At 43.9% G+C, this 20,639-nt stretch overlaps 1 protein-coding gene across 2 annotated transcripts in view; it reads left to right on the top strand.

Moving 5' to 3' along the window:
• The window catches only part of snx27a (sorting nexin 27a), a 46,379-nt gene that overhangs the window by 6,290 nt on the left and 19,450 nt on the right, over window positions 1-20,639 (top strand). The window contains exons 8-13 of one of the 2 annotated variants that reach the window (XM_084563568.1): window positions 1,539-1,628; window positions 3,545-3,694; window positions 3,806-3,934; window positions 4,611-4,670; window positions 4,843-4,891; window positions 6,167-6,982. In XM_084563568.1, coding sequence (XP_084419694.1) covers window positions 1,539-1,628; window positions 3,545-3,694; window positions 3,806-3,934; window positions 4,611-4,670; window positions 4,843-4,891; window positions 6,167-6,237 — 549 coding nt within the window. In that variant the 3' untranslated portion in view covers window positions 6,238-6,982. Of the gene's footprint in view, window positions 1-1,538; window positions 1,629-3,544; window positions 3,695-3,805; window positions 3,935-4,610; window positions 4,671-4,842; window positions 4,892-6,166; window positions 6,983-20,639 lie in introns of those variants that run through there. The other variant, XM_084563567.1, reaches the window with a different exon arrangement.

Below are 20,639 nucleotides of genomic sequence, written 5' to 3'. Positions count from 1 at the left end.
AATAATAATAATAGTTTTCCTTTATTGATGCCCCATGGGGAAATTTTCCCTCTACACTTAACCCATGCATTCATTCACACAGTAGTGTGCACACTCAGATCAGAGGGCTGCCACATGTGCAGGGCCTGGGGAGCAGTTTGAGGCTTAGGTGCTTGTTGGAGATTAAACACAATGTGATTATTCAGCATCTTATGACTGCCAAACTCTTTAAACCAGATATATGAAGGGGCGTACACACAAGAAGAGACTCTCAGCAGTGTGGTGACAAGAGACTATTTATTTGAATAAAATACAGCAACTTCTGGCAATAGCACTTAAAAAAAAAATGCAAAGAGGACAGTTACCAAGTTGAACTAATGTCAGTTTTGAGGCAGCCATCAATGGGAACAACTGGTACAGTTGATTGGCGTCTGATGAGCTACAACTTTGGCTCCTACCACCAAATTCACCATGCTGGTAATATTTCTTGGAAAAATCTGGAGTTACCTAGGAGTAAAACTAGAGTCTGAAGTATCCACTAGCGACCAACCTTCAGCTGCATAGTGACGACCAACGAGCAAATCGTTTTATATGTGGACTGGGCTTTTTTAAGTGGCCTTGTCCTCTATTCAAAACAAAAAAAACCTCTCACTCTGTGGGAACTAAATTATTTCCACCTGGAAATGTGTTGTCAAATAATTATGTAATTTTACCTTTTTTTTTTGTCATAGTCCTGGACACAGAGTTCTACCCATTAACTACAAATGACACCTGAAAAATTCAGTCCACGAACAAAATATTAACCTGCCACCGATCAGCCGCGCCAATGCCATCCTGAATGTAAAACAAATAGTCTAGTGCTTTGAAAGGTCACCACTTAATTAAACAGGAAGCAGATAACGTTGATATTCTCCAAAGGCTTGCGCTCTTTTTGAAGTATAATGGGTGAACAGGGGGAAAATAATCCTCTAATTTAAGTTCACTAAAATTAGCCGCAGCAGCCGTCTACAGGCTGTCTGCACAGCGGTAAAGGTCACTACCTGGAGCCTTTTAAGCATGCGAGGTTCAGCAGTGACCCATTAAAGCAAGCATGGACGTGAACATCTAAAAAAAATGGTACTAAATAAGAGTTGTTTTTGTCACACACCAAGGACTGTGTTAGCAAAGAGCTGCGTTTGACACATGAAAAACATTATCACTGATTTAGGAAAGTGTTTCTGAACGGTAGCAGTAATTCTGATAGGCCCTCTCTCTATTTAGCTGCCAAGTCGTCCACTCTGTTTACTAACTAGTCACTAAATGTGAGTGTCTGCAGCTTGCTGCTGAACAGGTGGGTATTTAGAGCCTGTACTGCTGACAGAATTACATAAAAGAGAGCAGTGAGAGACAACCAAAATAATAACAGTCACCAGTTAGCCAGACGGCTAAACAGTGCGCTGAAACTACAAGAGACCCCTTTCATATTTGACTTAGCATGCCTTGTTGCTTAAAATTTTAACATTTTTGTTGTTTGATTGCAAGTTATTCATGACACTCCACCTCACTCCCTGTCCGTCTAGGCACTGGATGATGTGAAGAAGGGATTCATAAAAACAGAGGACAAATCCTACCAGCTGCAGAAACTGGCAGAGCAGCGCAAGATGGCCACGGTCAGTACCACAGACCAGTCTTTGTTCGTGGATGGGGTTGGGAAGACTACACTTTTTGCCAGCTGACCAGAGCCATCACCAAAACACTACCAAATAAAAATGGGACAGAAAAGCGAACGACCCTTTCACACTTAAGAATAAAGCTCTTTATAGTCGACATACAGATAAAGCCATTGAGTTAATATTGATGAGCGTAGACGGGTGTGTTTGGGGGCTTCTACTTGTGGCTGCAACAACACCAAAACTTTTTCAAGCTTTTAAAGGGCAACCATGAAAAATAACGAAAATGACGTGTTCTTCTAGTTACATATATATCTGCACTCAGAAAGGTTCATGCACACAGGACACATGCTTTTCTTAACTGGGATTAGGACCTTTTAAGGAACCAAGCAGAGGAACCAGTCCTCTGCAATCACTTAGAAAAGCAACAGGAAAGTGACTCAGCTATGACGTTGAACAGTCATAGGTCAACGATTACCATTTGGTAATTTACACTATATGCTGTCCTGCCACATATTATGTGGTCAAATGCTAGGGACGTCTCGATCAAGTTATTATTTTTTTTTTTTTTTTGCCCCCGATCTGATTCCAGTCTTTTAATTTTGGCCGATCCGAGTCCCAATCTGATCTTAAATAAACAAAATGTCTTCACCTGGAGATTCATACGGGCTTTTGTTATCTTGTGTTCTCCTAGATCACATGTGCACTGTCCAATAAATCCAATAAATAGTTCTGTCAAAGTTAAAGGAGAACTCCGGCGCAAAATGAACCTGGGGTTAATAACACATGTGTACCGAGTTCGACCGTTCTCTGGTATTTGTTTTCATGCGTTTGTTTTGTTAGTCAAATGTGCCCAGTTTTCTTGCAAACCGCTAATTAGCATATAACGCTAGCCTTCGGGGCACATTTACACACTTACACATCTAGGGGAAACTGAACTCTCTTCGTTCAGTGCTTCTCTATGCTCTCAGTGCTTTCTTCCGGCAACAGACAGTTCAGTTTCCCCAAGATGGCGCCCGCCTGGATATGCGAGCCAGACATAAACGGTACTGTGTTCCTTTTTTAATAAACTGCCTGTATACTTGCAAAGTTCTCAATGCTTCGGTTTACATGTAGAGACCCTAGTTATGCTACCGTGTAAGTGTGGTGATATTGTGAGCCTTGTTAGTGGTATAGAAATAGAGATTTCTTTTTATGTGTCGGTGTGCCCCGAAGGCTAGCGTTATACGCTAAATAGCGGTTTGCAAGAAAACTGGTCACATTTGACTAACAAAACAAATGCATGAAAACAAATACCAGAGAACGGTCGAACTCGGTACACATGTGTTATTAACCCCAGGTTCATTTTGCGCCGGAGTTCTCCTTTAATGTAGCGAGGAGACGGTAGCTTGTACCTTGGACATTGACTTTGTCTCAAAGAAACCTTTCTCTTCACCTCGCCAAACATCCACATTGCATAATTTACAAAGCTGTCTGTCTGACTTTATTTTCCAGAGTTAAGTTCTTCCAAACAGCAGACATGTTTCTTTTTTTTGTGGCAGTTTTGATGCTAGGCAACCAAGAGGATGAAGGTGTTTTGACCCTACAAGGACGTGGTTTTGGTTTATTGCAGACCTAAAATAAATACCTACAAAAGATCAGGCCTGGCTGAAGTCCGACACCGTTCCGATCATTTTAATAATGCCTAGACTGGCCCCAGTACCCCTCAGGACATCCCTACCAAATGCATTAACAAAAACCAAAAGAAAAGAAGCCGAAATATCCTACGAGTAAACATCTTTCTCATAAAGGAAACATTATTGGTATAATTAGTACAGTAATGTAGTTGTGTGAAGGTGAGAGCTCTGGTTACAAGGTGTGCCGCAACCTGCGTACAGAAGTGGTGACTGTTGTTTGTGCTCTATAACACTCGTTAGTACCTGAGCCTATTGCGGACATGTGAGGGCTACAATGAGGTGAACTTCCCCCACTGCTCCTGTGACTCCAGAAGGAAAGGCCACGTCATCACAGCTATCGGCATCAATCACTTCAAGCTGCACGCTTGCACTGAGGACGGCACGCTGGAGGTAATTTAAAATGAATAATGTAATGCAAGGTGTGTTTTCTACAATTAAAACGAGGCTGGCCTCATCCCATTTTCCACACAAGTTACTGAATCTGTCCCGTTTGTCTCTCAGAACCAGGTAATAGCTTTTGAGTGGGCGGAGATGCAGCGCTGGGACACTGACGAGGAGGGGATGGCTTTCTGCTTTGAGTATGCCAGAGGAGAAAAGAAACCCCGCTGGGTCAAGATCTTCACTCCATATGTAAGTGAACATGCACCTGCTTACCTTAAAGGGGAATTACCGTTTTTTTACAACCTGGATCTTATTTCTGGCATAAAATACGATCATTTACTCACCCATATAACTTTTGTGTCATTTGTAGTCGGTTGGGAGATATTTAGATCTGCGTATATCCATATAGTGGGAGTGAGTGGGGCACCGAAACACTCTAAATAACGCATTATCTGCTGCGAAACTCGTTCATTTCACCAATATTTTGTTATGATACGCTACTGCTATTCCCTGTTGAGTCCAGGGTTACCTGTTATCCGGGGTCTGTAGGTAAATCTCCAGATGTCATCTTTGAGCGCTGCACGCACCCTGCGCAGCTTTATTTAGAGGCTGCGTTGCGGTGCCCCAGTCACTCCCACTATATGGATATACTCAGATCTAAACGACTCCAAATGACACCAAAGTTATATGGGTGAGCAAACGGTCGTATTTTATGCTAGAAATAAGGTCCAAGTTGTAAAAAAAACAGCAATTCCCCTTTAACAATCGTCACTTTCCTTCACGTGTAATCAAAGCAAAGTAAGAAAAAGACAACAAAGACGACAACCAGTGTAAAAATAACTACATACAAGCAGTGACTTGCTGATTGTGGTGTTTTTAGAAGCCTGTATAATAAATCTGTCTGATTTTTTTCTTTCTCTCCCAGTTCAACTACATGCATGAATGCTTTGAGCGAGTCTTTTGTGAGCTGAAGTGGAGGAAACAGGTAAGGACCCCTCCTTTCCTCTTTCATTCTGGGAAGCGCGTGACTCCATGCCAGCTTTGAAACTCTAAACTTAGCTTATCCTTACATGTGTCTTCACAGATACAAAAAGCCACTTCAGTCTCGGTGTAAAATACGTTTCACATTTCTTATGTATTGGTTTCTTTGCTTTCAGGTTGAGGAAGAGGCATCTGACAAAGACAACAAAAACTGCAGCAACAATGGTGAGCGGCAAGCATTTATGAGCTTTTTTTATTCTCTGTAAACGGCAGCACTGAAATAGTAGGGGATAGATTTTTATCTCGGGCAAATTGGAAAGAAATACACCGATCAGCCTGAACATTGAAACCACTGACAGATGAACTAAATAACATTGATCATCTTGTAACAATTCAATGTTCTGCTGGGAAACTTTTGGAGCTGGCATTCATTCATGTGGATGTTACTTAGACATGTACCACCCACCTAGATCAGACCAGGATGCAGCCTGACACAAGCACACACACAAAAATGGTTTAGGACCAACTAAAAAAAAACTGACCCCTAAATTCCCGAGATCCCAAACTGATCAAGTATATGTGGGATGATCCACAGAGGCCCCTCCCCTCAACCCATAGGACCCAAAGGCCCCCCACTAACAACATGGCTCATGTCCATTCTCTGACGAGTCACAACTGTTTTGGAGGCACAAGGGAGACCTACACAATATTAGGAAGATGGTCATAATGTTATGCCTGATCGGTGTATGTATTCAAATGCTGTACAGAATGTGTTGCTTTGAATGATGGCACCCATCAAGCTCTATGAATTATGCAAAAAAAATCCTTATCTGACAAAACCTAAAATGTCAAGGACAGGAAGAGGAGAGGGGAGAGAAGACATTAGCTTCCTTTTATTCCTGGAGGAAAATATATGCGTGCATATTCCTTAAGTAAATAAAGTTCAGTGAGTTACTCCCAGATTAAAAAAACTGTAGATTCAGATGTTCTTGTAAAGTTTTAATGTATGCTGGTGTAGCTGCAAAAGCATTATAAGGAACTTAACGCTCATTGCACTTAATAAATTCTCCTGCCGTGCCTTTAGGTTACAGTGACATCCAGTAGACTGGTGTATTTGTGCGTGCAGCGGGAAACGGCAGTCAGATTAGATGCATGTAAAGGGCTATCTTTTAGAGGCCCACACATTAGACGTAAATTGGAACTATTTGCCCCGTGTGAGAGAACACGTAAATCACAAGCGACTGCGAGGTGGAAGGGTATAAATAAGAAAAGCTTTGGAGTTAAAGGAACAGAGGCAAAAAACAAATATTTGTCGAATGAGGAAAAGGTTCAGATAAGAGATGAGGGCTTCAGCATGTCTCAGATGTTGATAATCAGTAATTAATGCATGGCGTTAGTACCGACTGATCTGTATCATGGCAGCGTTTTCATAAGTCACATGATGTGGAGAAGAAGAAAAAAAAAAAGTCATTCAGACTGAACCGTGTCTCTGTGTTCCAGAGTATCTGCCTCCTCTGGAGACACAGCAGAAGGGATGGCGCCACCTAGGGGGGGAGATTGCGACTTCCTAAAACCATACGTACATCCCATGAACTAAAACTGGTCCACACGCATCATCACAGCCACCCCAGAGAGCGCCCATCGACAAACGCAGACCCGAGTGACAGACCGAGGCAAACCCCTGCCCCGACAAAACAAACTGGAAGTGACCGATTTGGGAAATTGGAAGAGTCACACTGACATGACCGAACCCGGGGAGACACGCACACAAACACACACACATACACACACATATATATATATATATATATAAAGAAGAGCAACGAAGGAAAATAAACACAAAACAACTATCATGTCATTTACTAGATCTCCATAGTGTGTCTGTCGTTCTCCTCCGTGCGTCTGCCCTGTGACGTGGGGCAAATCCTCGCCACTGTTTGACTTCTAACGCATCGGTGCGACGGCGCTGCGCGACAGGAGCGCCTCAGTGAAAACGGCACTTGGCGAAAGAGAGAGCTGACCTCTGGGACGAGACTGTGGCGGCCAGACAGACCCACACAGTCCGAACCCTCCCCCCCCTGCAGCGTGGACCTTATCTGCTGAACTGAGCTGAGATGAAAATAAGAAGGGAGGGATACTGAAAATGTTTTTTTTTTTTGGTTTGTTTGTTTTGTCTTTTTTGCTTCTTTCACAGTTAGCGACGAAGGAAGAAAGCAAAAATAATGCTTCACACTGATGCTGGACATTAACACAGATATTACGTTTTCTATCTCTGGGGTCGAAAACGCAGACGACACAACTGTAACTAAATGAAAAGCGGATGTGTGGCGGGAGGGGGCGGGGGGGGGGTTGTGTTCATAATAATTTGTATGTTTAACAGCATTACTTCTGATAAAATATAGATTAATATAAGAGCTATAATAATTGGTTTCTTGATCTAACACAGTGAAACATTAATTGAAGCGTATTCAGGTCTAACTAACCTTCTTTTTTCCTCGTCTTCTGGTCTAACCCACACTAGGGAGCGACGTCTGTTGGCAGTCATCCATTAATGTCAGTATGGATATTAATCCCCCCTTTGCAAGTGTTTTATTGTGGTGATTTTGCGGAGCTTGGAAGTTGAGAGGAAGAGCCGTTCTCAGTCTCAGCCTTTTTATTTTTATTTTTAAATTGTCACTCCGTGTATATATACGTTGATATCGTGCCCGACAGATTGTGACTCTTAAGGACGGGAGGTTTTTTTCGAGTGGCTCTGCTGAGCTGCAGTTTTCTGAGCAAGGCAGCAGGGAGCAGCAGAGCACAAGTCCAGCTTAGTCGTGCATTTTGAGCGGAAATGAAAATCATCTCAGAGCTTCTTGAAGAGTGATCCCTCCGGCTGTGTAACTCGCCCAAAAGTATCACTCACTCACGCTGCGGTTTGTCCATTAACCTGGTGCGTGTTGTACAGAAAGTATACGGTGCACGAAGTCGTGCGACTGCAACCACGGCTCTTTGCTTCCGACTGCATCTAAATGAAAACAGTATTAGTTGTGTGCGTATATGCACGTGGCGTATGATTTTATGATTAAATACACTGTTTTTTTTATCAACACAGATAATAGATTTATTTGTGTTTGTCCATTTCGTCTCTGTAGATGCTGAGCTGAGGATTTTTATTTCACCTGAAACGCATGGAAAGCAGGTTTATGTACTCACAGGACATTCCTCTGAATGGAGAAGGGTGCGTCATATATGTTGTGACTTCAAAACGCAATAGTTGCGCTTATCCCACGAAGGGCTATCAGTTTAATCTTGGCCAGTTTATTACACACTCTTGTGCTTCACTCGCCTTTTGGCAGCGACCAAAAACCTGACACTGAGGTTCAATTCTAACTGTAGTTTGAATGATTTCTTTTTAGAGTTTGAGCTTAGCTTTCGGCTCAACGTATGTTTATTTCATGCCCCAGTTTGGCCATAATTTGCTTTCCGTCGGTTACCTCGGCGCGCGGTTGTGTGTGTTTGCGCGAGTGTGTCCTCTGTGTTTATCATTGACATTGCTGATAAGCCTTTAGGCTGTGATTGGACGTGTCTGATGAGCTGTCGCTGAGAGAGCCGGCAAATGAAGATAGCGACAGCGGAGACACCAGGCAGATGGAGACAAATGGGAAGGGGGGGTCTCCTATTGTCTAGCTAACGTTCACGGCCGCTCACATGATTTTTCAGGAAAACGCACGCACACGCGCGCGCACGTGTCCCCGTCTCCCTGCTAACTTGTGACAAAAAATTGTTACGCCCAGTGTCGCACGGTATTTTATTGAATTGTTTTCTCTGAGGACGGGCCTCAGTTATTCAGCAGATTACAGCAACACATACTGTAGCAGCATGTTGGTGTAGCTGGACTGAGAAGGACAGCGTAATGTGCAGATTCCTGGATGGTTGTTTTGACAGCCAGAGTAATGGCCAATTGGGAGATGGATGAGACAAGAATTGGAGCTGTTCAACCATGATGGTTTTTTTTTATAAATATATAAGATGTAGAGGGATGGAGGTTTTGTAATTGCGTGTGCTGGCTCGTCAGTCCTCTGCTCTAACCCTCTCCAGGTTGGTCTCCCATCATCACAGGGGGGGATGCGGTTGCCGTGGCAGCACCACGTTGGCTCAACACGCTCAGTGCAGCCTCTGTTCCTTTTTATTCCTGTCAGCCAGCTGACTCGATCCTCCCGATAATGTATTCAAAGCAGTGTTTTTTACTGTTTGATGTTTGTTCTCTGTCTCCGTGACTTGTGCTGCTGTGAATAGGCTTTTAGAAAAGCTGCTGTTGTTTTTCATTTTTTTTTTTTCATTTTATTTTAAGAGTTTGGTTTCGTCTCGTCTGCGGCAGGTGCCATCTTATGCTCAGTCTCAGTCACAGGCAGGTGTGCGCGGCGCACCGTCGGCCGTCGTCTGTTTCAGCCGTTTTCGTCGGTGAGCTAAACGTGATTGTGATGGTTTTTAGGTGAAAGTAAAGAGATGACAGGAATGTTAAGAAGCACGTCTGTGTACAGTTTTTTTTTTTTGTCAGTGTATGCGTTGCCTTGGGCTACCAATGTTTTGTCTTTGCGATTCTGGACAGCTCGGGCTCGTAAGGGAATGTTTAGACATGAATTTTAGACGGTGCAGCAAACATAGCAACGATGAAATATAAAAAAAAAAAAGAAAAATGCCCGTGTGTGGTCCGCACACGAGGCTCAGAAAGTTTGTGATCATCACTGACCTCCGCTGAAACGCTCTTCTAAATGATACTGTTGCTATAGTAACGCATCGGTTTCTGAGAATCATGTGCCCGGTCAGCACTGGTTTTTCATTCAGTGGCAGATACTGTAGAAAACCTTCTCTGTTCGTCTGAATTCTGCGGCATTTCACGTGACTCAGAAGTGGCTTCGATGAGGCCACGCAGTTTCTTTTATTTGGCGTCGTCGTTGGTCTCAACTGTTTTTTTTTTTTTTTGTGTGTGTTGACTCGATGCTTGTTGACCTCTGGAACGCACATCTGGCCCAGAGCACGTTGGCTGCTGGCTTTCCCCATTGTTAGCAGACGTGTCCGAACCTATGACTCACCTGAAGGGTGGATGTAAGTTAAAGAAGAAAAAAAAAAAAAGAAAAGCGTTCGCCTTAGTGTAATTCATTTCTGTTCATTGCTTTTTAAGACGGGGCTTTTCCACGCCAGCCGGGCAGCGACATTAATTAAAGACCTAAGCCTTGTTTGTCTGTCTTCAGCATAACCTGTAAATAGTTGTTTTAAAAGAAAAATAATATCCTTTTGACAAAAACTAATTAAAATAAATGCACTCTTGTTTCTCCAACCCAGAACTTTTATTTATTTAAACAGAAATTATAAAGATTTGGGGAAATCATAGAGTACGAGCCACCATCGATCAGTAATTATGTGTGTGGAGGACCTAAACACACAATGAAACAAGGTGTTTTAAAAAAAGGAGCTTATTCATTTCAGCGTGTAAAGACATCAGTTAACACCTGAGGCAGAAATAGGTTAAAAAAAAAATAATAAAAAATGAAAGTTTTATATCCTAAAACACCCATGAAGGTTTACTAACCAGTATAAGGAAAAAGGAAAAAAAAAACTTTTTGAAAATGTTGTGTAGAGTAATAAATTGTAACAATATTTTAAATAAAGTTATATATTGGGAAAATTGCTGTTTGTCTGAATTTATTTACTGATAAAGTGCTCATGTTGTGTGTATCAGTGTATTGATTTGTTGTCCTGTGAGACCTCACCGATGTCCAGACTGTCCACCTGTAAGGACATAAAGAAACAGCAGTGCTCTTCTGGGATCAGTTAACGTCCTGGAGGGGGGAAAAAAGAGCATTTAATAAGCTTTTTATTTTTATTTTTGAGCATTTAAACTGGTAAAAATGTTATCGCCACACGGAATAAATCTTTAATGAATGTTTCTTTTGCGGGCTGCCAAGTGGGATGATGTGAGAGTTGCGTTCACGCGCCTTATTCCGTCTGTAGGATTACTTTAACTCGCTCTGTTATGGAGGGATAAAACGTGTAATTTGCGCATGTGTGGGTGGCAATTATGCAAATTCAGCTCATATGGAGCCGCCGGTGGTAAATGCGAAGTTCACAGCGAAGCAGTTTGGCACGTAATAACTGAGACGTCTACACAAGTGGAGCAGGTCTGATCGTGACGGAGAACAGATGTGACAGGTGGCTGGCTTAAGGAAGATGAAAAGAAAGCACAACTTTCTGGAACAGGTTTTTGTGTTTACTTATTATCCCACCTGCAAATACACCATGGGTTAGCTATAGGTTTATAGGAAGGGGAGTATATAATAGGTCCCAAGGCAGGTATCATGCTAATAACAAGTCCACAGCAGACATTATTCTGGCAGGAGAACGGGCGCAGTGACATTTTGACGGTCACCCGCTGCACAGATCGTAACGTTCACTGCACTTAACACGGGGCTGTTGCGGTCCACGGGGGGAGGCAGTGGGAGACGGAGGTGAGGCTTTACTCAAACCAAAAATACGAGGCCTCTTAATGCACCCCGTGGACGCAAGCCCATAAAATGTTGTGTGCATTGGCACTGCTGGGGTGAAAATACTCATCTCATTAGTGCTGTCTCATGTGGGCGCTATGTGCTGACTGCAGCCTGCCACCCCGACCTCACCAGCTGCCTTCGCTTTCCATTTTTCTCCCGTCCACCTGCCCGCCGTTAATAACCATTATCATTCAGGTTTGACTGTTGGCTCGTTGTTAACCCTTACGGAGATTATATGAACCGATCCTGACATTTACTTCATACTAAAAATTTATGACTATGGTTTTCGATTAGCAACCTTTGCTCCCTCTAACCTAAAGTATGAACAATGTGCCCACTTCACGTTGAAATGCAGAAGTTAAATTCAGGTGAAAATGTCCTCCGAGTGAATATAACCTGGTCTTTTGACTTTAAAATTGCCAAATCAATGCTCACGGGTTCAGATACCCTCTACGTTCATGGCTAAAGTGCCCACAAGCACGGCCCTTAAGCCTAATAGGCGGTTTAAGTGGCGTTCATACCTCAGCGGGACATAGATTCCGTAACCTATGCACGTAGCCTACGGCATTTATACTTGTGTGCTTGTCAGTCTGGCTCTCTCTATAACAACGCCACCCAAATGCTAGTCGGCGTTGTGTCTTTTTTGCCAGTCGGGTTAATTATTGTTTTACTTCCTGCTTCCCTTTCAAAAATGACATCAAATTGACGCAGAAGCTGCAGCGACGGCCCAGACCCTACGCAAACCCTGGCGCCATAGCTGACGTGCACCTCCCCGGAAATGTAAAGGCTTGATTATGCTTCCGCGTAGTGATCACGCAATGGTCACGCAATGGCCACGCAGTTGCTTGGACGCAGTCGTGAGACCGTGATGGTTCTGCGTGGGGTTTACGTGTCGAAATGCATGCCACACCGGTAGAGGGCGCTATGATTTTTTGTGACCGACCGACCGAGACTCTTGTGACGTATCTCGCCTCGTATAGTTATTTACCTTCCGGCTTTTGTCGTAGTCACAGTGAACGATGGACACCGAGACAGAGAGACTGGCGTTGGAGCTCCAAATTATTCAAGCAGAGGAAGAAATACTTCTATTGCAAATTAGGGCACGACAAAGGAGACAATGATGTTTATGAGTGGAAACCGGAAAAGCGGTCTCCAGCGGATGTAGTTAGCGGACCAATCACAGCCAATGCCGCTGCGTTGCTGCTGCGTTGCTGCTGCGTTGCTGTTGCGTCGCGGGTTTTTGGGAGGTGCACGTCTGGCCCTTGCGTAGGGCGCACGGGGGTCCGCAAGGACGTAATAGGTCCGTAATAGGTCCGTACGCCCCCTCGCGCTGTGTCAACGCGGAAGCATAATTTGGGCTTAACTATGCACGGCGCCGCCGAAGAGCGCAAGAGCTGCGATTGGTCCACTTGGTAGTAGTGTGTTTCCGCTTTACTACTGCCGCTTGCTTCTCCGCAATTTTCGAATCGATTGTTTTGGATCAATACAGATGGGACACATCGAGGAAAGGTTAACTTAGGAGCTTCGGAGATACAAACGTTTGTAGGACTCGACTTTTTTCGACAAAAGTTTCAGTCGCCATTGTTGAAAGTGAAGCAGGAAGTCGGAACAAAGATTAACCCGAGTGACAAAAAAGACACAGCACCGACTAGGGGTGGCGTTTTTACAGGGCGAGCCAGACTGACGAACGCACAAGCGTAGGCCACGTGCGGAAGTTACGTCCTTGTCCCATAGTAGCTTAACTGAGCCTTTATAACTCTGCATGTATGTGTACAAATGGAGAGCTAAATCCCTGCATGTGAAAATATACAGTACACTTGGCCACTGAAGCTGACTTACATTTGCACAAATACAAATTGGAAGTGTTTATACTATTTATTATTTCTGTTTCTTTATTCTGCCACGCTGAAATATCCACATGAAATATCGTCTATACGTGCTTAACAGCTTTGATTATTAAAAATTTACACAATTAATTTGTGATGCTGTTTCATGGTAAATGTACCAGCAGTACACAAAGTAGTTCATCTGCACTGTTGCCAGCTCGGATATTAAATTGCTGCTTATGCACTAGTGCATATTAGTGATGATGAAAAATAAACACTCGCACAACCTTTGAAATTGTGCTCATAATTCTTTAAGTTACAGAAGCTGTGCTTGCACAGATTCAAGGAAAAAAAATTCAGGGATTTTGATGCTGCAATGGGCTTCTGAAGTTTCAGTGTAGGTCGATCAGGATCATTTGGAAATAGAGCGAAACATTTCTAGAAGTAATAAGAGCAAGTGAGGTTAAATATTTTGAGAGGATGAGTCATAGAGCGGAGTATATTGAGGTAGTAGATAGGGACAGGACCCTCTCTGGAGTAGTGGTGGTGATTGTGGAGCAAATAACCTGATGGAGGAGGAGGAGGAGGAGGAGGGCTGAACGGCAGACAGTCCGTGAGGCAGAGCGAGAAAATTGCAATGAATTTAAAGAGCGGGGACTTGGGACCGATTGGCCCGATAATCGCGGGCAAACGGATCATTAGTGACGTGGAAATTGAGAATGAAGTTATTTCCACAGTGTGGGAAGTGATGAAGAGAATTGTGCAGCAGAAATTGACCAGAGAGGAATAATAAAAGGAACGTGTGAACGGATCTTCCTTATTAAACTTTAGCCTGAGCTTCATTTGAGAACACTCACTAAAACATCGTCCGCTGCTGATTATGATTTAGCATTTACAATTGCGCTGCGAGTCTCTATAGACGCTTTAAATGGATTTTTTTAAATGAGGGACGACCTATTGACATTCCCTAATAGTCAGTCTCAAGCTGGGTATTTACAGGGTGGATGTACAGCCACTGTTTGACACATAGTGTGGAGGAGGAGGAGGAGGAGGAGGAAACCCTCTCGTCGTACAATAAGATCCCCCCTCTCTTCTGAACGGTGACCAATTTTAGCTGTCACGTTAGAATAATGTCCTCAGACCCGCAGAGTGGCTCCTTATGTAGTGGTCACACCTGAGGGAAAAGACCACTTAACGTCCACTTTGCTTGAGGCTTCAGTGAAAACGGAGTGGGAGTCTCTCCAAAATGCCATTCTCACTTCTACAAAGAGCTGCTGCTGGGTTTCTGTTTTTCTTTCAGTATCTGTTCTGTGTTTGTTAAATCTTCTTAGAGGGGTGGATCTGACTTCTCAGATAGCGCTGCATTACTAAAAACAAGACTCTGTATTCGCAGAAGATCCAGATTATCCCTGCTGCTTGTTTTTCCCTCTTTTTGCGAATAAATTAACTTGCGCAGCGAGGCGACGTTCTCCAGAGGAGAGCGGCTAGATACGCTAGATACGAGGCGTCCGTCTGTCAGATGTAAACATGTCCCTAATAAAATAACAGTTGTGTATCAGGAGGATTTAAAGCCAAGTTTATGCATATGATTCAGATGAAAAGAAGCCTCGAATATTATCGGCGCTCTGCAGCAAAAAGCAGAACACATTTGTGCGGTTTCTACGAGATACTTCTACTTCTTCTTCTTCCAGTTTCGTGACGATTCCGGCCCTTTTCTGCATTCTGTTCAGCTGACTTTATAGCTTCCTCTGTCAGCATTATTCACCGTTTAAAGCTGCACTCCATCATTCTTTGCACATGAAGTTTAGTCTACTTATCACACGGAGTTCCTTTCAGACGTTAATGTCTCCTGGAGGATTTTCCCAAGTGTGAAGGAAGCCTGGTTTGCAATTTTTTCTGTCTGATATTCAGAAAGCAGTGGCTGTTTAGGCGTTGTAGGGCAGGACTTTTACAAATTAATTTCACCTCCACTGGAAATGACTGATGTGCCAGAGCTACTGAAGGGGAGCAGCCATTAGAGACGGAGACGGAGTAGCCTACACCAATTAGGGCCCTGTTCAAACCATAGACATATATACATAGACGCCGCATCGACTGTGGAGGGACGTGCCTAAAGCGCCGCCATCTTGGTACAGGGCTCGCAGAGGCAGCGGTGCATGAACCTAGAAGGAAAGAGGTACTCCTCAATCTCAAAGTAGAACTATTCGCTGAATTTTGGACCGATTTCCAAACGTATTGATCTGTTAAAAACGTCACACATGTAGCTATGATAAAAATATGGTTTTACTACCCAAATACAAATTTTACTTAATGTTATCAGCAGACTAGCTTCTGACAGAAGATTGTAAAGAAAAGATGCCGGACTTCAACTGAGCGATTTATGATCACTTTTATTGTGTAGAAACACCATTCCTCCATAGATGTAATGCACTGTAGTCGCGAGTGGCCCTGTTCCAAGATGGCCTCCCTGTAGGCACGCCGCTCCAGTAGACGGCTGCGCTCAATGAGGCGTCTATGTATATATGTCTATGGTTCAAACCTGGTATTGACATGCTTCCTGGGTGATCTGATTACAGGTCAGACAAGACACAATGAGGACGTATTTGAGATCTGAACCTCATTTGGCCACGGCTATCAGAGGAATAAGAATAAATGAACATGTAAAATTATATCTCAGCCCTGTGATAGACTGGCGACCCGTCCAGGGTGTCCCATGCCTCTCGTCCAATGACAGCGGGGATTGCCTCCAGGCCCCTGCACGATAATGACTGAATTAAATTACTGCATATAAGTAGGCTACGTGTAATTACGTAAAGAAAATTGCATCAGCATGTGGTTGAAAAGCCACGTGTTCATGCTGGTGTATTCAAAGTAGCCATGTGGAGATAAGTTACTGTATTTCCTTTATAGTAACGAAGGAAATCCTGCTCTCACTACTGCAGACAATACAGCGGAGGCAATTCTGAGCACGTGGAGGCCTCCAGGGTCCGTGTCATAATCCAGGCTTTGGTCTCTAAAATGCCGGGGATCAAGGCAAATAAATAGTAGTGCTTTAGGCGAGCGAGAGACACTTCATATCCCTCACATTTCCCATCCCGTTGCCATGATGGGCAGCGGTGGATTGTGATACGGTGCTTTGAGACGGACTCTGTTTGCACAATATTCTGCTGCTCCCCAAATGTTGTCTGACTGCTGAACTGACATGTTAATACCGTGTTAATACTAATTCAGCCTAAAGGTTTGGTCATTTCCCCGTTTCCTGATTTGATCAAAGTGGAATACCACATCACTGGAGTCCCCCCTTCAAGAAAAATTAATGAACAGCTGAGTCTTAGTTCATTATTCACAGTACAAGTGACATAGATAAAACATTTTCTCCTTGAACTGAAAGGCGAGTAAAATTCCTTAGAATAAGGATTTACGCGACTGCTTGAGGATCCACGAGGAGAAGTTTAATGAACGCGTCCTCTGTGATTGAAGATGTTTGAAGTGGCGTGTTGGATGTGTTTGATCTGTCCCTCCCTCCCAGTCGAGTGAGAAATCAGAGGTCAGCCACCTTACAGTCGGAGTACAAGCCAGCCCAGCGTTGCAGAGAGCAACCAGCCACCCTTGACTTATTCATGAAAGGGCTTGTGTACCTCGGGGCGGACACCTCGTGTCCACTTAACCCTGTGACCGCGGCGGACCCGGATGGTTAAACGGCAGTCTGTAAAGTGAGTGAATGTGGCTCGGCGGGATTAATCAAGCCTAACGACACATCTGTAGGTAGGCTCACTGGGAGGAGTATCAATCAACGTCTGGAGCATCTCTCTCTCTCTCTCTCTCTCTCTCTCTCCTGCTTTCTCTCCCCCCATCTCTCTCTCCCTCTCTCTCTCTCTGCTTCTCGTCAGCTATATCGACCAATGCTTTGGGCCCTTGGTAATTAAAAGGAATTGATCGGACTCAGCCGCAAGATGCAGCACAGCACACTGGGACTCTTGGGGAGAACAGGTGTGCATGCTCTAGGGTGGGTGCTTGTGGATGCGTTCCCACATGGTGCTGACAGCGCGTTGCATGAATGCAGATTATTGTCTCAGTTATTTATTTATTTTTTTCACGTCTTTTAGTTTTTTTCCTTTCAGCTTCATTTTTAAACTCTGTAGTGATTGCATCTTTTCAGCTTACACGTCGCCGCCCCGTTTACTCGGCCATGTAGCGCTGTGTGAGGCCGGATGAGCCTCTGAGGTTCACATGAATTACCCGTTTAGTCAAATCTGAAGCCTGAGAGGAGCCATTAGGTCGGCGTTCTCTTATTAAGTGAGAATCGGGGTACAACAACAACCAAAAAAACAACAACAACAGCAGCAGCCGATTGATTCTGCGCGTATACGCAAACCCAGAGGCTCATCCCTCCCTGCGGACGCGCGCAGCCTTCACACACTCTCTCTTCTTTTATTCCATCTGAGTGAACACAGTAAATCTAAGTGCTGCCAGATTGCTAGCGCTGCACATTTTTCCACCGTCGAGTTAGCTCATCAAGCAGGGAGCCTTGCCTGGGCTGAATGAGGACCAGCACACTACTATAAATACACCCCTGACTCTTTGCTCAGTCTGACACACTGACTGAGTGACTCAGTCAAGGCCACACACAAACACAAAGTCAGAGCCCCCTCCTCCCTCCCCCGCTCCCCGCCGTACCCCCTTTATGGTCGTAGGGCTGCATGAAAATACGCCTCTAATTTCTGTTTATTTCTGAAGTATATATTTTCCCTTGCGGCGTGATATAGTGCGTTGGCCTTTCATTTGATGCGTGTGACTGAGTTATACTTGTCTGAGCGCCCATCTCCCCTGCCACTGTCCCTCATAAATCCGATGAATTACCCAGCATGCCCCCTTCTTTCCTCCATTAACCCTCCCCTCCCCTTCCTCCCCCCCGTCCCCCCCTCCCCCTCCTCTTCTCTCCTTCCTGAACGAGTGATCAATTAAGGCCCCGTCCAGCTCTCACTACATGCGAGTCAGCACTTTCTCCCCTCCTCTTATCCCCCCCCCTTACTGTCATTTTTCTCTTCTTTTTTGGGTGTCGGGCCAGCCACTGTCAACACGGGAAGATAGGGTGCAGAGTAAACCAAAGGCATTAGAAAAAAAAAAAGAGAGAATCCTTTATTTAATTTTTTTTCCGAGATGAGAAATACTCTGTACAGATTTGAGTGTTTAGGTGTCGGTGTGTGCTCGGAGGAGAACATCCTTTTGCAAACCCCCTTGGCAGGAAGTTTACCTTCTGTCTGCAAGAAGACTTTAAAGAGAGGAAGAGAGAGGAGACAGCAGATGAAGAGAGGTATAAAAAAAATAAAATAAAATGTCTCTATATTCTACGAAGCAGTTCAGTGTGAGAAAATGTGAGCACTGGCACTAGAGACAGACATTGTTGGTGAAGAACGTCATTAACATATTTCGTCCGATGGGATCTTTGAGCAAAAACAAAAGTTGTATATTTTTCTCGCTGTCATCAAATCCCATGAAAAGACAAACGTCGAAATGCATCCCGCTAAAAAAATGTCTGCATGTGTAGCCAAAGCCTGAGATTTCTCTTTCCTCCCCGTCGTAAAAACATATTAATGAGCCACACATTGCACCGGGTGTCAATGTCCCTTCATTACGAAGGACACGGGCGCCGCCGTTTTATTTAGGGTCAGTCCGACACGCGTAGTCCTGCTGCCGTAAAAACAGCAGATTCCCGAGGGTGCTGTATAGTTTAATGAAATTAAAACATGTACTTTTAATGGGATTTGTTGACATTACAAAAAATATAGTCATTTCAAGTCGTTTCTTTTAATTAGAGCATTTGTCTCCACTTTATGTCTCTGCTTGCAGTTTGAATATATGTTTCACCAGCAACATACTTCTCAATTAGTCATGTTCTTCTCTGAGGGAGCTGTGTGGGCTGCGTGAAGATGGGGCACGGAAAAATCCAGAATAATCCCCACAGTTTGAATTTTTTATTCCGAGCGTATCTATATTTATTATCAGTAGCCTCATCCACATGAAAGCTAATATTGAAATGCATGGATCGTAGGCTACACTTGCAGCTGGATTCCTCTTGCTTCTCTTGTCTTTTTTTTTTGTGAATGACTCATCTTCCTCTTCTTATCTTTGGCCGTGTTCAGTATCCCTGCCTCATTAACTCTCGCTGCGCCTTCACCGTAGTTTAATCCACAGTGAATTGGCGTTTCAGACACTTAGGAGTCATCATTTCGCGTCGTGGCCGACGAGTGTCGGACAGCTGTAATTTGAAAATCCAACACGTTGGCTTGGAAAGGTTGCGTTCCCGTTCCACTCTGGGAATTGTTAAAGGTAATATATACTGCCTAGATATCACACTCGGAAATAAGACCGTGCGTATTATACAAAAAAAATAAAACATTTAGATGCAGCCATTCCAAGAACATAGGTTTCCTATACTTTTAATTTCTCTGTTAATCTGCTTTTCTATGCTTTGAATTCTGGCAATAACCATCTTTTATATCCATTGTCAGTTTCCTTTGTATCATGCATACTCTTGTTTATCTGCTAGTTTCTGTTTCTCTCTTCTCCTCAGCTCCTCCTTTCTCTTCTATCCTCCCTCCTGTTTCTGTCTTCCTAACCGGCCCAACCCCAAACAGATGGGTCTCCCCATATGAGTTGGGTTCTACTCAAGGTTTCTCCCCGTTAAATATTTTTTCTTGACACCTCCGTGCGTGCTCTTGGGGAATTCGGGCCCAAAGTTTGCTTTGTTATTGTTGGTTCAAAAGTAAAATTGAATTCAAATGAAACAGCCACTCTTGAATTGTTTGGAACCCATATCCATCCATTGTGCATTGAGCTGTGCTAACCTTGCATACATTTAAACTGCTAGCAGAGACATGAGCAAAAGAAAAAGTTCCATTTCCACCAATTTTACTTCACTTCTGTTCCCCACACATAATCTCTAAAAGCCATGGTGTGAATTGAAGCCTCCGCCTGCTTGGGTCAACTTCGTGAAAACACAGTTCTGTTAAAATCTCATGTCTCGTTTTAGCTCGTGAAGCGGTGAACCTCTCGGGGCGATCTGACTGGAACTCGATGGGATGTTTCTTCTCCGTATTAATTTCAGGACCTTTAATGATCTTGTCCCCTTTTTCTGCCTCTCGTGATCTTTCAAAGACCCGACCTCGCGTCTGAGTTATTAAACCTTTAATATGAAATCCAATGAGATTCGTTGGGCTATTACGACCTGCCAGATGCAGTTAGGCGGCTGCTCATTGGCTCAGGTCTCCACTGCGTTGTTGATGACCGGTTAATTCAGTTTCCCGGCCGTGATAAGCGCCGCACACTGTGCACGCTGCCGAGGAGCTTTTGATATCTCTTGCTGATTGCTGCAGATTGGCAATCGTCTCAAAGAGATAAGGCCTTGGAAAATTAAAGTGGCTCGCGAGCAGAGAAGGGACTTCATCTTTTAAAAGCTTATTAGTCTTAAAGATTATCCGAGGTCTTTCAATTTGACGGTCATTAGATGGATGCGATTGAATAATAGATGAGATTCTCTTCTGTTCCTCTGTGCGGCAGCGCTCTTGATCTTCAGTCCACTTTTGTACATCCGAGCATCAAGCCGCTCACTCCGCCAAA

Source organism: Chelon labrosus, assembly GCF_963514085.1.
Source record: "Chelon labrosus genome assembly, chromosome: 16".
NCBI classification, from domain to species: Eukaryota; Metazoa; Chordata; class Actinopteri; order Mugiliformes; family Mugilidae; genus Chelon; species Chelon labrosus.
This window is presented reverse-complemented; position numbering and strand designations above follow the sequence as displayed.